The 18,000-nt window shown below is 39.4% G+C and overlaps 1 protein-coding gene across 3 annotated transcripts in view; it reads left to right on the forward strand.

Moving 5' to 3' along the window:
* The window catches only part of stag1a (STAG1 cohesin complex component a), a 38,284-nt gene extending 20,572 nt beyond the window's left edge, over nucleotides 1–17,712 (forward strand). For 2 of the 3 annotated variants that reach the window (XM_067479406.1, XM_067479407.1), the window contains exons 2-32: nucleotides 3,434–3,628; nucleotides 4,056–4,176; nucleotides 4,417–4,572; nucleotides 4,821–4,917; nucleotides 5,034–5,110; nucleotides 5,889–6,093; nucleotides 6,275–6,426; nucleotides 6,624–6,697; nucleotides 6,976–7,099; nucleotides 7,252–7,350; nucleotides 7,437–7,516; nucleotides 7,937–8,044; nucleotides 8,274–8,388; nucleotides 8,569–8,686; nucleotides 8,966–9,069; nucleotides 9,600–9,692; nucleotides 9,916–10,209; nucleotides 10,768–10,838; nucleotides 11,283–11,451; nucleotides 12,316–12,408; nucleotides 12,681–12,855; nucleotides 12,982–13,121; nucleotides 13,578–13,679; nucleotides 13,792–13,940; nucleotides 14,195–14,323; nucleotides 14,452–14,654; nucleotides 14,779–14,947; nucleotides 15,069–15,185; nucleotides 15,403–15,517; nucleotides 15,624–15,704; nucleotides 16,125–17,712. In XM_067479406.1, coding sequence (XP_067335507.1) covers nucleotides 3,600–3,628; nucleotides 4,056–4,176; nucleotides 4,417–4,572; nucleotides 4,821–4,917; nucleotides 5,034–5,110; nucleotides 5,889–6,093; nucleotides 6,275–6,426; nucleotides 6,624–6,697; nucleotides 6,976–7,099; nucleotides 7,252–7,350; nucleotides 7,437–7,516; nucleotides 7,937–8,044; nucleotides 8,274–8,388; nucleotides 8,569–8,686; nucleotides 8,966–9,069; nucleotides 9,600–9,692; nucleotides 9,916–10,209; nucleotides 10,768–10,838; nucleotides 11,283–11,451; nucleotides 12,316–12,408; nucleotides 12,681–12,855; nucleotides 12,982–13,121; nucleotides 13,578–13,679; nucleotides 13,792–13,940; nucleotides 14,195–14,323; nucleotides 14,452–14,654; nucleotides 14,779–14,947; nucleotides 15,069–15,185; nucleotides 15,403–15,517; nucleotides 15,624–15,704; nucleotides 16,125–16,148 — 3,783 coding nt within the window. In that variant the 5' untranslated portion in view covers nucleotides 3,434–3,599 and the 3' untranslated portion in view covers nucleotides 16,149–17,712. Of the gene's footprint in view, nucleotides 1–3,433; nucleotides 3,629–4,055; nucleotides 4,230–4,416; nucleotides 4,573–4,820; nucleotides 4,918–5,033; nucleotides 5,111–5,888; nucleotides 6,094–6,274; nucleotides 6,427–6,623; nucleotides 6,698–6,975; nucleotides 7,100–7,251; nucleotides 7,351–7,436; nucleotides 7,517–7,936; nucleotides 8,045–8,273; nucleotides 8,389–8,568; nucleotides 8,687–8,965; nucleotides 9,070–9,599; nucleotides 9,693–9,915; nucleotides 10,210–10,767; nucleotides 10,839–11,282; nucleotides 11,452–12,315; nucleotides 12,409–12,680; nucleotides 12,856–12,981; nucleotides 13,122–13,577; nucleotides 13,680–13,791; nucleotides 13,941–14,194; nucleotides 14,324–14,451; nucleotides 14,655–14,778; nucleotides 14,948–15,068; nucleotides 15,186–15,402; nucleotides 15,518–15,623; nucleotides 15,705–16,124 lie in introns of those variants that run through there. The other variant, XM_067479408.1, reaches the window with a different exon arrangement.
* The last annotated feature ends 288 nt before the right edge of the window (nucleotides 17,713–18,000 follow it).

Consider the following 18,000-nt stretch of genomic DNA (forward strand, 5'->3'; position numbering starts at 1 on the left):
GTAAAATGAAATGTATATTAATTAAATGAGTAGAAATGAGAAAACTTTGCTGGTTTATTGGCTTTGGCTATAATGCTACAAATATTTTCTTTCATCATCTTTTGTAAATGTAAAAAAATCCTTTGGATTTTGGACTAGTTACACAAAACAAGACATTGTAACATTTCCTCTTGAACTGGATTACCACGTTTTTCATATGAGATAATACAGTAAAGTTGGCCCTGCTCTTGTGTGAAACAGTAACATTATCACCCTCTGTGAGGCAGTAAAGAATTTTACTGACATTGATATATTCACAATTCAAAACACCACAGTCCACCAAAGTGCTCTGTACTGAGCAGACAGAAAACTGGCTCTGCATCCATAATTCATTGTTCTGCTTTGGCATAACAGCTTGTTGCTATTTTAAATTGGATTGTTTTTTTTTAATAGGAGAGAGAATAAATGGAATTTAATGACAAAAAAGCAAGAGAGATGTAAAGTCAGTGCAGTTGGCAGTTTCTATCCTATCCTATAAAATTGAAGTATAGTTCAAGAACTCACTGCAAATTATTCATAGCCTCCTGTTGAAGGTGTTTGTGTGTGTGTGTGTGTGTGTGTGTGTGTGTGTGTGAGAGAGAGAGAGATATTTACAGTGTGAGAAAAGCATAGAAAGTGCCAGTGCGCTGAGAAAATGAGGAAAGCAGATGTACTTTAAAGATTATTTAGTTTTTGGTCGATAATTAGGACGCATGTGCACACACACACTTTTTCTATTCCTCTCTGTGTACCTCTGGCCTGAGAATGAAATGAGAAGATAATTGATTCAAATGAAGTTGGCTCAGTTTCCCTAGTTGAGAAATAATGTGGTGGAGGTGTTATCTTCAGCAGCTGGTGGGGCAGTGGTAAAATTACATAAGAGCCATTCTGCTTTCTCTTTTGTTTTACGCTCTGTCAGACATCTGGATTAATCTGGATACTTTGCCACAGTTTGTAATTGCTCATTATTAATCACTTATAAACGAGTGCTGATTACCAGTCTCAAGTGTCTGTGACTGGCGGAACAACCTCCTTTCACTGTGCAAACGGTGTCTACATCCTAATTAATTTAAACTACAGCTGCCTCTTTGAAATTTGTGGAGTGTTTTAGTGGGATTGATGTGCAAATTAAATTCACTCCGTAATGAGACAAAACTAATTGAGGTGATAATTTATTAGCATCTATGGTCATTGTCCCAACAGATTTATCATCATTCTGTTCCTATTTCACAGAACAGGTAGAATGTACAGTTAGAACTTTTTCCTCATTTTTCTCAGGTTTTCTTGTCAGAGTGTCTGATTTAATAGGTGTCCCTGTCTCTACTTACTGGCTTTTTGAGTTAATACTAGCCCAGAGCACTGTGGTACTGTATGTGTTCTGTAGCCCTCTTACTGAAAGACCAGCAACTACATTATAAATATGACAACATTTTAGCAACATTTTGATTTTTGTGGTGGTGTTATCCGGCGTTAAAATTCTTCAGTTTTCTCAAAGGTTTTGAAGAGAATTGATATATTGTAAAGTTGTAAATATCAAAATCAGTTTATTTAACTTATAGTTTTTGACTAACCTGACCTGTGGCCACTGAGCTTGCTAAAGAATCTTCATAAGCACCTTCTGCAGGTTGTCACAGTCTTCTTTTTATTCTAGTATTAGCATCTAAATCATATTTTGAACACTATACGTTTTCATTACTTAAAATGTATATGACCCACAGCATAGTTTTCTGCTGTTTTAGCTTTTAGGTGTTTTTTTTTTTACAATGCGTTTCTACTTACATTTTAGTAAATATCCCTATAGTGCTGAGACAACTTGTGTATGCGGACAAACATTTTCAGGTTACTTACTACTACTTCTTCAAAGGACATGAATTTGTCATGTTTGTTGCATTATTTTTATGCATAACACAGCCAGTCCAGTCAGGCCTAATTAACCTTTTGTGGGTTTATTGTTGATTGGAAGTTGATGTGTATGCAACCAAGCAAGGAAATGCCAACTTCTAATTTCTTCAGATATTATTGCAATCAACCAAACATCATGCAGTAGTAATGTAGTACTTATGAAAATGACTGAATGTTAACGTCTTCCCTCAGTCTTATCCTGATATGAGATGATGGGCTGGCTGTGTAAGAACAGTGAAGCAGACAGGTGTGTATGTGTGAGTGTGTGTGTGTGAGTGAGTGAACTTGTAGTTCACTGTGGTGAAACAGAGGGCTCCCCTGCCCATGAAATTCCTTAGTACAAACATTGTGTGGAAGGCAGCATTTAAATACACACTCTCTTAGCCTGCCCCCTACTGTTGCCCAGACCTACTTTCAAACACACACACATACACTCGCACACACTCTGGGGAAAATACACCCTTATAACACTTTGTAATTGAACAGAGCAGGAGAGGAACCGAGCTGTGAGTTAAGTGAGTGATTGGTGATTTTTCTGTTCCCACTTTCCACAGTTAAAACTCAATTGGGCCCAGACAGAGTCAGAGGACTTTGTGGATTATACTGCCTCTCATGGTTAAGTTTGGTATTGCTCAACTTCTGCCCTTTGCTCTCATTAGCATATGAGCAGGTCAGTAACTTAAGTTATAATTAACATTGTACCCTCATCATGGGCTCTGGCTGCAAGGCATTTTGGCACTGTTTTATAGAGCCTGGATCCTTCATGGGGCCTAGGATTTTTAGAACTTATTCCATAGTTTGCTGGGAATCTTGTTTATCTCCAGCTTTAGTCAAAAAGTCTTTTACTGTTTTAACTGATGTTACTGTTGACTTAAGTCATAGCATGTATCTACCTGAAATTTTAAAATGACATCATTTCACACTTTTAAAGTTTAGGCCTCATCTTCTCAGTAACATAAATCAAGTGATTTCACTCTTTTAATTGACTGTGATAAATGTGAAGAGTCTCAGCGTGGTGCTGAAATTGTGTGTCAACAACACTTCTTAGTGCAAATTCTTCCCACTATTTTTTTTTTTTTTTTACTGTTGTAGTTGTCAAAGTGACCAGTTGGTGTCTTCCTCTCCCCTTGTCCACCTCCATAGTGTGGTCCACCAGAGTGGAAAGATTGAACTGTCTCTCTTTGTTTTCCTTCACATTTTACAGTTACGAATCTTTAGAAAGTGAGCCTTCAGGCGTCATACGAGCTGTCAGTTGTGAATAAATGTTGAAATCATGCACAACAACTGTTTGTCAAGGCCTAATAAGCGATCAGCATTGATTTAAATTGACATCTTACTTAGAATTTCTTGATACGTTTCTGCTTAACTGTTGCACATACTTTATCAGAGCAGCTTTGGAGCATAATAATAAAATTGTTCTTGTTGACTAATTTCCCCCTGTTCTCCTTTTTTTTTTTTTTTTTTTTTTTTTTTTTTTAATTAATGTATTTATTTTCTTTATTTCTTTTACTAGGAGCTGAAGAGAGTTAAGTGCCAACAAGTTCATCGTGGAGCCCATCGTCCTTGCCCTTCCAAACCATTCCCCCAACCAAGCTGTCATCTTGGCCCCAAAACACACCCAGTCCTGAAGAAACACACAAATACAATCACACACCTCACCAATTCCCCAACTGACCAGGATGATCACCTCGGAGCTCCCCGTCCTGCAGTGAGTCAAACATTTTAAATGCACATTGCCTCATAAATCTAGCTTTCAATGAATAGTTCTACATCTAATGAGTATTAAATTAAATTTTATGTGATGTTGAAAACAAAAGAATCAACTCTGTGAACCCTACAGAAAACCTGTTTACTACTGTATGTGAAAGTTATTTGGATTGGTTGTCACTAAAATTATAACTTCTATCTGCCTCTTTATGAAACTATCGAAATATTTGTATTTATTTTTTTACATTCTCTGTCTTGTGCTCTTTTCAAATGTGCAAAATACATGATGTTTGGACAGTATGTGATAGCCCAAAGGAGTATGTCAGTGCTATATTTTACTGAGTATTTTGGTCATTTTAGAACTGAACTTAGTTAAAGAAAATTAATCATAAAAAAATGTATTAATCATGTGTGTTTTACTCACTCAGGGACTCATCAAATGAGTCTGGGGCAACAGACACAGTGGCCTTAAGTATGAGCATGAGTGAGATGGAAGATTCAGAGGCGAAAGGGAAGAAGAAGAGAGGGAGGCCTGGAAAACAACTCCCAGTAAGAATCTCAATGGGAATTCATGAGAAAAGCCTGACTATAAATTGGACTTAGTGAGTGTCTGTCTTTTGTGTTGTTGTTTTGTGTGTGTGTGTGTGTGTGTGTGTGCGTGTGCACGTGCACACATATGCATCCACAGCCATTTGTCTCAAAAGAGGTAAGGACACTTGTTTCTGTATGTATGTGACGAGTGTTTTTTTTTTATTCTTCCCTGTGTAATTGACACCTCTGTCCCAACAGACAACCAATAAAAAGCCTCGGAAGTCACCAACAGACAAGAACATGGGTATAGCCAGAGGGCGAGGGAAAGCCAACGGTGTGGCTCAGCACAATGGAGACGGTGGAGACCCAGTCACTCTGTTTGAAGTGGTCAAACTGGGCAAGAGTGCCATGCAGGTGGGTAAACATAATTGTTGTTTTTTTTTATAGAAAGTTGTAAAATATCTTAATTATTCTGTGAAATATATATATTTGTTAGTCTGAATCACACTCCACCAGTACACTGCTTGTTATTTAAAAAAACCTTTTAAACCTGTCCACTTTATGTGGGCTCTATTGAAAAATGATGGTGAATGTGATGTAACTGCAGACAGAGGGATTCTTACACTTTGTGGGTTTCTTTCCTCGTGTGTTTGTGCGTACAGTCTGTGGTGGATGAGTGGATTGAATCATACAAACAAGACAGAGACTTGGCTCTGCTGGACCTCATCAATTTTTTCATCCAGTGCTCAGGATGCAAAGGTAGGACTATCGAAGCTAGTGGCACTAAAATATATTGTGTGTTGCTCTGTACGTACGCATTGAGTGACTCGTATTAAAACACCAGATCTAAATTATTGCCAATGCTTTTTAACCAGGCACTGTACGGATTGAGATGTTCAGGAACATGCAGAATGCTGAGATCATTCGTAAGATGACTGAGGAGTTTGATGAGGTAAACGTTTATCTGCTAAAATAATGTCATGAAGGAGAGATGATTAGCTTTATTTATATATATATATATATATATATATATATATATATATATATATATATATATATATATATATAAAAAATATATACATAAATGTTTTGGAGGAGCTGTGAGTACACGGGGTGCTCTTCTCATATTTTGGTCATGGCAGGAATGAACATTACTAGGATAACAAAATGCTTTTAATTGAATTTGACTTTCATACCTGTTAGCAGCTCAAATCAATTCATGTTCACGTGGAGCATGGTCTTAAGATTTGAATAGAAAATACAAGCATTTAACTATGATTTAAATTTAAAAAAGTTGCAGTGTGGCATAAATCATAAATTTGAAGATTCAAATTACTGTGGCATCAGTTTTCTTCTCACCACATGACAAACATAGGCAAAGCAGAGGATAACAAACAAAGAGCAGCGGCTGAATAGATGAAACGGGCTCTAGTCTCCTTCATACGTAACAAATATGTTACTGCAAGAGAACTATAACAAATTGGTAGAATGAGCAACAGTAATTATTTGTTAAAAATATAATGTGCCCATGCCAAGACATTCAATTTATGTTGAATTGCAGCACATTATCCAATTGTCAGAAGAATCTGTTGTTGGAGAAAAAACAACTTTGACATATGTCGACTTTTTTTTTTTCTGTCAAAAACATTTTGGTAATGGATGTGTGCAGCCAAATGATTTTCATAAAAGAAGATACAGTCACACTCTGATCCCACTGTTTTTGTCAATAGGACAGTGGAGATTATCCTCTCACCATGCCAGGACCTATGTGGAAGAAGTTCCGCTACAACTTCTGCGAGTTTATCAGCGTTTTGATCCGACAGTGTCAGTACAGCATCATATACGATGAGTACATGATGGACACTGTCATCTCCCTCCTCACTGGACTGTCTGACTCTCAAGTGCGAGCCTTCAGACACACCTCCACACTAGCAGGTAATGACAGGTCAATGGGTTCTTCTCATTACACCAGTGGTAATGTGATCGTGTGTAATGTATCACTGCTAGCGCTGCTTCTCACTACAATGCTTCATCTCCAGTATAAAAATAAGAAAAGGGGCGAATTCCAAAAGTATTTATTATTCCAGCTTGAATGTGTATTTTTATGTCTGTGTAGCGATGAAGCTGATGACGGCGCTAGTGAATGTGGCACTCAACCTGAGCATTCACCAGGACAACACCCAGAGACAGTACGAGGCTGAGAGGAACAAGATAGCAGGCAAACGAGCCAACGAGAAGCTGGAGCTGCTGCTACAAAAGAGGAAGGAGGTTTGGTGATGTTTGATGTGACCTTTCACATTTGATCATTTAACGCAAAAGAAATAAAGAATCTGCAGTGTTCAATTAACAATCTAAGGACATTAGTTCATCATTATCAATAAAGAAGAGTTGTTGAGTGTGCTCTTCATCAGAAAGTGTGCAAAAATGCAGCCTTTGCCTGTAACTTGTTGGTTTTGTGTTTGCAGCTTCAGGAAAACCAAGATGAAATCGAGAATATGATGAACTCCATCTTTAAGGGAATTTTTGTGCATCGGTACAGGTACATATCTGACTGTTGATGTTTATGTTTAATGCCATTTGTAGTTTTATTTATTTATTTTTTAAAGTAGGTTATGCAATTAGTAGCACTGATGATTCACACCCTGCTACTTCGCTACCAAATAACTTTTTTGATGCCGCTAAATGTCCTCTTTTAGTTTAAACTTTAACAATGTTAATCTTAAATAGAAGTAATAATTATTAACATTCCATCAGTCATTTTCATCTGTCAGCTAAAAAAATAATGATGCTGATGGTTGTTCTTTCCTTTATTTACAGGGATGCAATTGCTGAAATCAGAGCAATCTGTATCGAGGAGATTGGAGTGTGGATGAAGATGTACAGTGATGCATTTCTTAATGACAGTTACCTGAAGTATGTTGGTTGGACACTGCATGATAGGGTGAGCACACATTCAGAACAACCACCTCGCTGCTTTACTGGGGGTTTTTTTTTCTTTTGATATCTTGGTGGGTCACTGCTGACTTGATTGTATGGGATCCAATTATCTTTACAACAGCCTATAAACAGTCTCTTTCACTTTTATTTTTTTAGCAAGGAGAGGTGCGTTTAAAATGCCTGAAGGCTCTGCAGAATCTGTACACAAACCGAGAACTGTTTCCCAAGCTAGAGCTGTTCACCAACCGCTTTAAGGTAACAGCCACAACAGTTTAAAAAATCAACCATGTCATTTAAGAAAACATGAACAATAGGTTTGAGTAATGTGTCTGTTTTGACAGGATCGTATAGTATCAATGACCCTGGATAAGGAGTATGATGTGGCTGTGGAGGCCATCCGACTGGTCACACTTATCCTACAGTGAGTAACTTGTTACTACTTCTATCATTTCATATGGTTTCATATGATCCTCACAATATTACACTGTTATCATTTAGGTTCATTCAGTTATTTGGGACATGGATATTTCAGACTGAGACCAGGATTGACTGAGCACTGAAGTTTGACACCAGACAGCACATAAAAAGTGTGTCAACCAAGACCTTAAATAACGCCTTCACTGATATTAAGCTTACTTTTTTTGGATGTAGTTGGAGTAGTACATGTAAATGAAGTCAGATCATAAGCCATATATGATAAAAACAAATATAAATATGATTTCACTGTTAAATGCAACCAAGAAAATGCTGCCTACAGTTTCTTTACTTTATTATTCCTTGTGGAATTTTTACAGATGAGGTACCACAGTTAAGTTTAGCTCATAGTAATGTTCTTTTACAGGGGCAGTGAAGATGCCTTGTCTAATGAGGACTGTGAGAATGTGTATCATCTTGTCTATTCAGCCCATCGACCAGTAGCTGTCGCCGCTGGAGAATTCTTGCACAGGAAGTGAGTCTTCCTGTGGATCCTTTTTTACGTATGAAACTGTCCAAGGCAACTTAAAATAATGTTGCGCATAACTGTCTGTTGCTATTCTTAGTCAGTTTTGTGCTGTCATTTATAACAATGGGGAATGAATGGGCTTTTATGCCTTAACTGTTCTGCTAGCTGGGATGAGCTGTTCATTAACAGTTTGTGTACCTTTACTATGTCTCTTATTTTCTTTGTTGTCACTCAGATTGTTCAGTCGTCATGACCCACAGGCAGAAGAAGCACTCGCCAAGCGCAGAGGCAGGAGCAGCCCCAATGGAAATCTCATCCGCATGCTGGTGCTCTTCTTTTTGGAGAGCGAGGTAACACAGTTATGGTTGAATGTTATTACACATGATGCAGACAGACATATGCACATGGAAATTTGTGAAAGCACAAAAATACATAATTCTTAATGATTTAACAGTTTTTTCATATAATGTTTGTATTCTGTTATATTGTTAAAGTATAACACAAATACTGTATTTGTATATGTGTGGTAGCTCCATGAGCATGCAGCATACCTGGTGGACTCACTCTGGGAAAGTTCCCAGGAGCTGCTGAAAGACTGGGAGTGTATGACTGAACTTCTACTGGAGGAACCTGTGCAAGGAGAGGAGGGTAAGACACACACAGACACACAAACACACAAAGACACACTGTCCTTGTTCTCTATTCAATCCCACAAGTATATGCTTTAGGCAGAGCCTCACAGCCAAACCAAGCTGTAAGAGCTGATGCAATAAAATCCTGATCTTTGAAACTTCCCATCGCACTCTTTCTTGTCAAAGTTTCTGACCTTCACTGACTTTTCCTTTTTGTCTGTTTTTTTCTCTCTTTGTATCTGTCTCTTTCTTTGTCTGTTTGCATTGTCTCATTCTCTTCTGTCTCTGTCGGTAGTGTTGTCAGACAGACAGGAGAGTGCACTGATAGAGTTGATGGTGTGCACCATCCGACAAGCCGCAGAGGCACACCCACCTGTGGGCAGAGGCACTGGCAAGCGGGTAGGTCCAGTGTGCACATGTAATACACTGCAATTACTCGTTCTGAAACTGCAGTCTGCATGAAGTGTTTTAGTAAAGGTGAACTAGAGCAAAAATAGGCAGCCTGTTTATTAATGACACAGTATTGGTGATATGTGCGTTCCTAAATACTTATAACAAAGTGTTCCATTTTAGCCCTCGCAAATAAGTAAAGCCTGTTTATATTGTAGTCAATTACAGTGTCAAATACTTCAAAACATGTGTGGGTTGGCTTCAAGATGTTCTACTGTACTTTATAGTTGAAAATCAAATGAAAGTCTGTGTCATCACATGTAGCCGTGCCCATATACAGTCACAGTCATCAACAATAAAGAACTGTCTCCTTAGATGTCCACTTTAACAGGGCAGACAAATCTTTAAAAGTTTATGGGGAGGGGGAAGCAGCAGCAGCAGAAGAAACATACATTTTCACCACACTGTTTACTGTCTTTTTTGTCTATTTTTACACGGTTGCTATGTCTGTTCTTGAAATGTTCTATTTGTTTGTTCAGGTGCTGACGGCAAAGGAGAGGAAGACCCAGATAGATGATAAAAACAAACTGACAGAGCACTTCATCATGGCTCTGCCTATGTTGTTGTCTAAGGTAACACCATCCCTGCATCTAGGCAGCAGCCTGCATAGTGCCAGAAACTGGCACTGATTAATGAGTGGACTTGGTGACCGATGGGTTTGTCGAAATAACTGACCTAGTGTTACTTATGTTGTCGAGAGAAGTGCTATTGACAATATGTCACACTTTCTGCCCTTTTTAATGTAATGTAATTGTCCTTTAGCTAATTCTTGTTTCACCATGTCTTTGTCCACAGTATCAGGCAGACTCAGAGAAGGTAGCCAACCTGCTGCAGATCCCTCAGTTCTTTGACCTGGATGTGTACAGTGCTGGCCGCATGGAGAAGCACCTGGATGCCTTGTTGAAGCAGATCCGACTGGTGGTGGAGAAGCACATTGAGATAGATGTGCTCGAAGCCTGCAGCAAGACCTACAGCATCCTCTGCTCTGAGGAGTACACCATCATGAACCGCGTGGACATCGCCCGCTCCCAGCTAATTGATGAAATGACTGATAGATTTGCACACTCGGTCGAAGAGCTGCTGCAGGAGGTATGATGGGAGGAGTAGCAGATCTGGGTTTTAAAGATATTAGTAAAAAAAAAGAAGTATGGCAGTGTTTTATGGTCTATAATGTCTGCAGCACATGTTGCAGAGTTCAACAAAGTTCTTAAGCTGCACAGAGAAATGTGTAGAGACTTACATCAGCAGCAACTTTAATGTGGGTGGTATTAATAATGTCATAGAGGAGAATAATATCAAGGGTCAGCGTGGCCAATCTGAGCAGTCTGCATCTACACAGCCCCATACACAGAAAACATGATACCCTGTGTACACAAACTCAATATTCAAGTAAAAGGACAAGTTTTGGCCTGGTACACTAAAAGTACCAATTCAAATCTTAATTCAAACATATCCATAATTAATAATTGTTTCATAACACAAAAAAAGCTATTAATTTTAGAACAGGTAAAATGTACATTTAAAATAATCCCAAACTGAATAGCAATATGTTGCAGGTTTGGTTAAGTTTTCTGGTCTAAGTTTTTCCTTAGTGTATTTTGGGGAGTCCAGTGTTTGTGCACCAACTGGCATGTGTTGTGTTTTTAGGCAGAGGAGGCCGACGATGACGATATTTACAATGTGTTATCTACACTAAAGAGACTCACAGCCTTTCACAAGTAAGATTCTCTCTTTACATCTTATTTTCGGGTAATAGTCCAACCCTTAAACATTTTAAATTTACCAATAGATAAGACAAAGCAGCAAATCTTCACATTTGTGTAGCTGAAACTAGACGATGTTTCACTTTTTTGCTTGTAAAGTGGCAAATATTATAAATATTAGAATTATTTGCTGTTGCTTCCATGGCTAATTGTTTCACTTCTCAATCCCATAAAATATAAAACGTTGCTTTGAGATAAAATGCCAGTCAAATGCATACATATGCTTTTGTGAAATGCTTGCTTGAGTTATGAATTCCATTGTCTCTCTGACAATCTATATAAAGACCCCTTTTTGATGGTAGTAGAAAACTAACAGAAACCAGTAGATGAAAACCTTTACCAATACATTTGAAGACTCTGTAAAGATCCATGTACTTTCTTCTTTTTTTATTGCTTCAGTGCCCATGACCTGACGCGGTGGGATTTATTTGGTAACTGTTACCGGCTGCTGAAGGCAGGCATTGAGCAGGGCTCCATGCCAGAGCAGATAGCCGTCCAGGCCCTGCAGTGCTCCCACTACTCCATCCTCTGGCAGTTGGTCAAGATCACAGAAGGGGCTCCCAGCAAGGTACTGGACTCTTCTCATCGATAGACCTGTCAGCTTTGCACACTTAGATCCCAGGCCTATCGTTGGTCTGAGGGTCAGCATTAAGGCTGTTCTGTGTGAGCATTGTTGGCTCAAAGGGACTGGAGATTAAGAGTGGGGGAGTTTAGTGTAAAAATCAGTCTGTCAGATAGCATGCTTTACCCCAATCCAGGACCTCCAATGTATCTCATTTAACAGTTAAATACACTGTTATTTTTCAATGGTCTAAAGTGAAAACAGCCAACATATTTTAACAAACAGTTCTGTGTTGGTGGATTTTGTGGCTCTTTCCAACAGTGCAGTATTTTAAGTTGAAGGATTTTCTCTGCTACATACTACACTACACACACTACACTTAGTCTGCGCTCCGACCTACACTATCTTGTTGAGTCTCCATGTGCACCTGTGAAATATCACCTAACTCTCATTCAGAGCATTTAAGACCGTTGTCTAATGTTTATGGGTAAATAGTTAGCTTTACTGAGCAGGATGCTCTCATAGTCTTTACAGTCCTGCAGACTGCGTGCTGGAACAAGCAGCCCAAACTGGCCATTTATGTTAGAATAACTAATTGCTCTAATATGCCTGTTTATGCAGATATTGTGTCAAGAATAAAAAAAGAACCAAACATAATCATCACTCACCAGTGTGCTCTCAGTCAGCAGTAACAGAAAGTGTATTGACTCTTCTGCCTCAGTTGTTGCTAGTTTAAAATTATTACTGTTTGATTACTTTACTGGTACAGTTAGTCAGGCAAGACATGTAGTGTGACTAAAGTTGCTGTTAACCTTGATGACCTTGATTTAAGTCTCATTATTTCTGATGTGCAATGTGCTATGCTGACAGGATGACCTTGTGGCTCTGAGGAGAGTAGTAAAGTCTTTCCTGGCTGTTTGCCAGCAGTGCCTTTCCAATGTCAACACACCAGTAAAAGAACAGGTAAGACACAGCACAAACTCCCCACTCACACAAACACAGTTAGGCCAAAAAAATAAAATAAAATTACTTCAGCTGAGTGTGGATATTGTCAGATAACAGAAATAATGTTAACAGTTTCTGTGTACATCCTCAGACACTTGAGGAACCAGGCTCCATTTATTATATTAATTGGCCCACAACAAATCCTACTCTCAGGATGTCACAAAATCCATCTTTATTTTTGTTATTGAGTACGTTACAATTTCATTCACTCCTTTGTCCCTTTTGTTCAGGCGTTCATGCTTCTCTGTGACCTGCTGATGATCTTCAGTCACCAGCTGACCTCCGGGGGCAGGGAGGGCCTCCAGCCGCTGGTCTTTAACCCTGACAGCACTCTGCAGAACGAGCTGCTTAACTTCGTCCTGGACCACGTCTTCATTGACCAGGATGATGAGAGCCAAAGCATGGGTGAGGGAGAGGAGAAAACTTGATATTTGGGGCACTCTATTCTTGTTCCCATGTCTTCTTACTGCAGGCCTTTGATTCATCATCATCATTTGTGTTTTCTCTCCACTTCTGCATTTGTGCCTGTAGAGGGAGACGAGGAGGATGAGGCCAACAAGATCGAGGCTCTCCACAAGAGGAGAAACCTGCTTGCAGCATTCTGCAAACTAATCATCTACGATATTGTAGACATGCCCGCTGCTGCAGACATCTTCAAACACTACATGAAGGTGTGTGTTCATCTGTACTGTACCATTATCAGGCAAAAGGGTTAAAAGAAGATGATGATAAAAAACCGTATAAACAGTCCATATCAAAAAAGTGATTTCAAAACTCATCTGTCTTTAATCCAGAGTTTATTGCAGAAATGATTTCATAGAAATGCAAGTATCTGTAACGCGTGACCTCTTCAATAACATTAATATAATGTTAAGTTTGTTGTTATAGACTGCTGTTCTACAATATGTCATTAAAATACAGTAATAAAACAGAAAAGGTCCATGTGAAAAAATAAATGTAAAACACAATTTTAGGACATTAATGGGAAAAAAAATCAAATACAAAAGTCACTTGAAGGCATGTAATTTTTTTCCATATAAATTGTTGGTTGCAATCATTTATTGAAAACATGTAACAAGATTAAATGTACTAAACTAAATGTTTAAACTGTTCTTTATCTGCCGCAGTATTACAATGACTATGGGGACATCATTAAGGAGACTCTAAGTAAAACCAGACAGACAGATAAGATCCTCTGTGCCAAAACACTCATTCTCAGTCTGCAGCAGGTGAGACAGTGGAGACAGACACAGCTGCCATCATTTTAATTGTGCAAACTCCCACAAACATTGTCTGTTGGCATGTGATCCCTGTGTGTGTGTGTGTGTGTGTGTGTTGTAGCTGTTCAACGAACTGCTGCAGGATCAGGGTCCCAACCTGGACCGGACATCATCTCATGTTAGCGGGATCAAGGAGCTGGCCCGCCGCTTTGCCCTTACCTTTGGCCTGGATCAGATCAAGACCAGAGAGGCTGTAGCCACACTGCACAAGTAAGAACACAATGTCTCCGGCCTCTTAAAATTGCTGGGCTTTAACATGATCACATATAGAGGACATAATGAAAACCCCAGGAAAGGTTCATTTCAGCTGGGTAACTGTTTAAAGATCTTTGTTCCTAGCAATGTCAAACTTTGTGACTGTTGGTGTTTGTTATCCTGTTACTTCACTGCTTATTTGTCTCACAAACAGTTTTTCTATTTTTACCTCTTTCTTCGTTTTGCCTTCTCTCTTCCCTCTGTATCAGGGATGGAATAGAGTTTGCATTTAAGTACCAGAATCCTCGAGGACCGGAGTTTCCTCCGATCAACCTGGCCTTCTTGGAGGTTTTGAGTGAGTTCTCCTCCAAGCTAATCCGTCAAGACAAAAAGACAGTGTAAGTTTGACCTTTTTTTGGTAATTACTCTCAAGATGTAAAACTCAAATTCATTGGTCACATGAAATTTCAATAACGTAAATTCACAATAAATGAATTATGCTAAAATGCTGCATGTGTGTCTTCAGCCACTCGTACCTGGAGAAGTTCATGTCAGAGTCGATGTCAGAGCGTCGAGAGGACGTGTGGCTGCCGCTGATCTCATACAGGAACAGCCTCCTGACAGGAGGTGACGAGGACCACATGTCTGTCACATCTGGCTCCAGCAGCAAGACTGGCTCAGTCCGCAGCAAGAAGGGACGACCGCCTCTGCACAAGAAACGAATCGAAGGTGAGGAGCTGCATGACCAGAGTTTAGGGCTCTCTGGCTTATTTAGGTTGACTTAGCTGCACTAAACAGGTTATGGGACAGTGTTAATGGTTACGTAATATTACTCTCCGTGCATCATTTCCAGAGGAGAGTAGTATGGAGGGCTCATGGATGATGCGTAACGACACCCTACAAACACCGGGGCCACTGCAGACTCCTCAGCTCACCTCAACAGTCCTCAGAGAGAACAGACCAACAGAACACATGCCAGACCCAGACTCAGAACCCGGATCAGAGAATGACTTCGTACACAAGTCAGTGCATGCAGATAGACCTTACATAACCCTGTGAATTACTGTGTTACTGTCAGCTTTATTATAAGAACAAGCACCAAGATTGGCATAAAAGTCTGTTTATCCCCGTCTTGGTTCCCAGTCCTCAGATGCAGATGTCATGGTTAGGCCAACAGAAGATGGAGGAGGTGAACAGGAAGGACCGAACGGGCATGAATTACATCAAGTCACGCAGCAATCAGGGTGTCCGGCAGACTGTGTAAGTTTGTGTGTGGGTGTTTCATTTTAGGCCTGCATGCCTCAAAGTAGATGGTTCTACTTGGTCTGTAGCCTGCAAAACAGTTAGATAGGATCAAAAGCCCAGTTCTGCCGTGTTCCATTCGACTTTCTTTTGGAAAGAAACCACAACTGTGTTTTTTATAAACATCTGACAGGAAAATAAATCTTAAAAAGTTTTTAATTGTGATTCCCATCAGGCGTGGGCTGATGGAGGATGATGCAGAGCCCATCTTTGAGGATGTGATGATGTCATCACGGGGTCAGCTGGAAGACATGAACGAGGAGTTTGAAGACACTATGGTTATTGACCTGGTTAGTAACTCTTTGTCTTGCTTTCCTTGTCACCCTCCTCATTTAATTTGTTTTCTGGTTATTCTTTATTCACTTTTTATCTCTGGCTTTTTGTTTCCTTTTTTAGCCGCCATCAAGGAACAGACGTGAAAGAGCAGAATTAAGACCGGACTTCTTTGACTCTGCGGCGATGATTGAGGATGAGTCGGTAAGTAAACTTTAGCACAAAGTACCTTGAGTCCTGTCAGTAGAGACAAAAGCGATGATCCTATCTTCTTTGGCACCTTCTATTATATAGTTAAATGCATATGTTTGGGTTTCTTATTGTTCATTGAAAGAAAACTATTTTTCATTGATAAAAGAATCTGCAGATGAACCAATAGTTGCAGTTACAAGTCCTCTGCCTCAAATAATGTCAGTGTGACAGTAACATAAATGAAACTGAATGTTCACATTCCATTTTAAGGAGCTGTGTGTACTGTTTTAACTTCTTTACTTTGGTGCCCCGTAGTGGTAATATCCAAAAAAGACAATGGCAGACAGCCGTGCACACTGCACACAGCAGGGTTGCAGCAGAGAATTATTTTTCTATAATATTTTCTGACTTCATCTCCCCTTCACGTTCTAGGGATTCAGCATGCCCATGTTCTGATCTGGACAGAGGCGAAAGATCCTGAGATCAGGAGTAAAGAGAAGAGGGGGTCTTGGCACATCTAAACCAGATCACCTGCCAATCAAACTTTTGAGAAGAAGAATTAAAACATTGTTGAAGTACTTTTCTCTTTCTATAAGATTTGATGGAAGGATGTTTGTCAAGTGAATCTACTGATGCACTGCTGCACCAGCTGGATCTCGCCTGGGAGCATGGAGAAAAGGAGGATGGACAAAATGGAGGATTTAAAATCTAGTCTGGATACCTCATGAGCTTCATCCTGCTCCTATCCTTTCTCTTCCTCCTCAGCCTGTTGGTTTAGCTCTTGTTAGAGGAATTTCTGATGGCATTTTGGTTATCCTGCCGCCAGTTGATGAGTACTCCGTTTTTATGATTCCTTATTACACAGATGTACAGTTGTTCGGCTCTGCTCCTTATCACAGAGCAGCGTAACACTCTGTACAGCTCACCCCCCTCGTTTAGGTGTTGCACTTCAATCCGTCTGGTAAAATCCAACAGAGAGAGGGCCTCAGTACTAAATGTTCTATATCTTTGCTCTTACTAGCACCCACTGATCCCTCTCTTCTCTCTGTTCGCCATCTGAGTCTTTGTACGTGATTTGTTGGTGTGCGATGTGTGTTTAAAGTGTTGGTGGTGATGATGGTTGAGTACTCACACTTGCACACAAAGGTAAACAACTGTAGAATGACTGGAGGAAGCGACGTAACCATCTTGTGTGTGACATCAAAGCGAAGCGAGTGGTTTTTACCTGATGGCGCAGCCAAACCTCCACCGTCATTGGACAGACGCCACCACCACTTTGTCCAATCTGGGAAATGTTCTGCACACACAACCTTAAAAAAACGGCTAAAAAATTGCATTTTGAAGTTTAAAAAAGGTTTTTTAAAAAAAAAAGACAATAAACATATTTTGAATTCTGTAGCTTTAGTACAAAAGTTTTAAATCAAGTGTGTTTTTGTCTGTTTGTACAGCTTTTTCTTGAATATGTATCTTGTTCGTTGCCAAATTGTGGCCTACATACTTACAGTATATTCCAGCCCGTCCCCTTACACCTGTATCTCATATCTAATGGTTACCAAGCTCAGATTGCTGCTGTGGGATACCAGCTTTTAAGCGCCGTATTGTCTGATTGTAATTGTTTCACAGGTCAGTATTACAGCAGATTTGTTTGATTTATTCATCCTACAGGTCAAAGCAAGTAATTTAAAGTTTTACACCTACAAACAGTGTTCACTGATCCAGAGTTGAAAATGTATTGTTACCATTGTTAATATCCAGTGCAGTGATGGATCTTTGTCTGATAGATTTGTTTGAATGTGTTTTGAATGTTTCCAGCCATATCTTTATTCGCCCTCTGTTGGTTAAGCAATCATGTACAACATTTCCTCATTGCCTGGCTCGGCGGTCCTGTAAATATCAGAGACAATTGGATCTTTTCTGCAGTGCAGTTGACATCGGTTGCCCTAACATGTTCTAAAGTCCTTTTTTTCTGTGAACCTAAATTCTTTTTAATAAAATAAAATCTGTAATCAGTTTATGAACAGGTATTGGTCTGAGACTTTGTTTTATAACCTCAAAACAACTGCATCCCACAAACGGCAACACAACTTTTAGACTTAAAAGGTTGAGATTTGTGTTTGGTCCCCCTATTAAAAATCCATGAGGTGGTATAAATATTAAAACCACTTCTTATGATTCACTCTGCTATGAGTCAGCTTCCCACTTTCACCTCAAACAATATTAGAAGTCATAACCATGTAAAAGTAGAATTCGTAGCAGAGCCACTGTATTGGACTGCATTAAATTGCATAGGTGGTCATAATGTTAATGC

This window comes from Channa argus, chromosome 16 (assembly GCF_033026475.1).
Source record: "Channa argus isolate prfri chromosome 16, Channa argus male v1.0, whole genome shotgun sequence".
Taxonomy (NCBI): domain Eukaryota; kingdom Metazoa; phylum Chordata; class Actinopteri; order Anabantiformes; family Channidae; genus Channa; species Channa argus.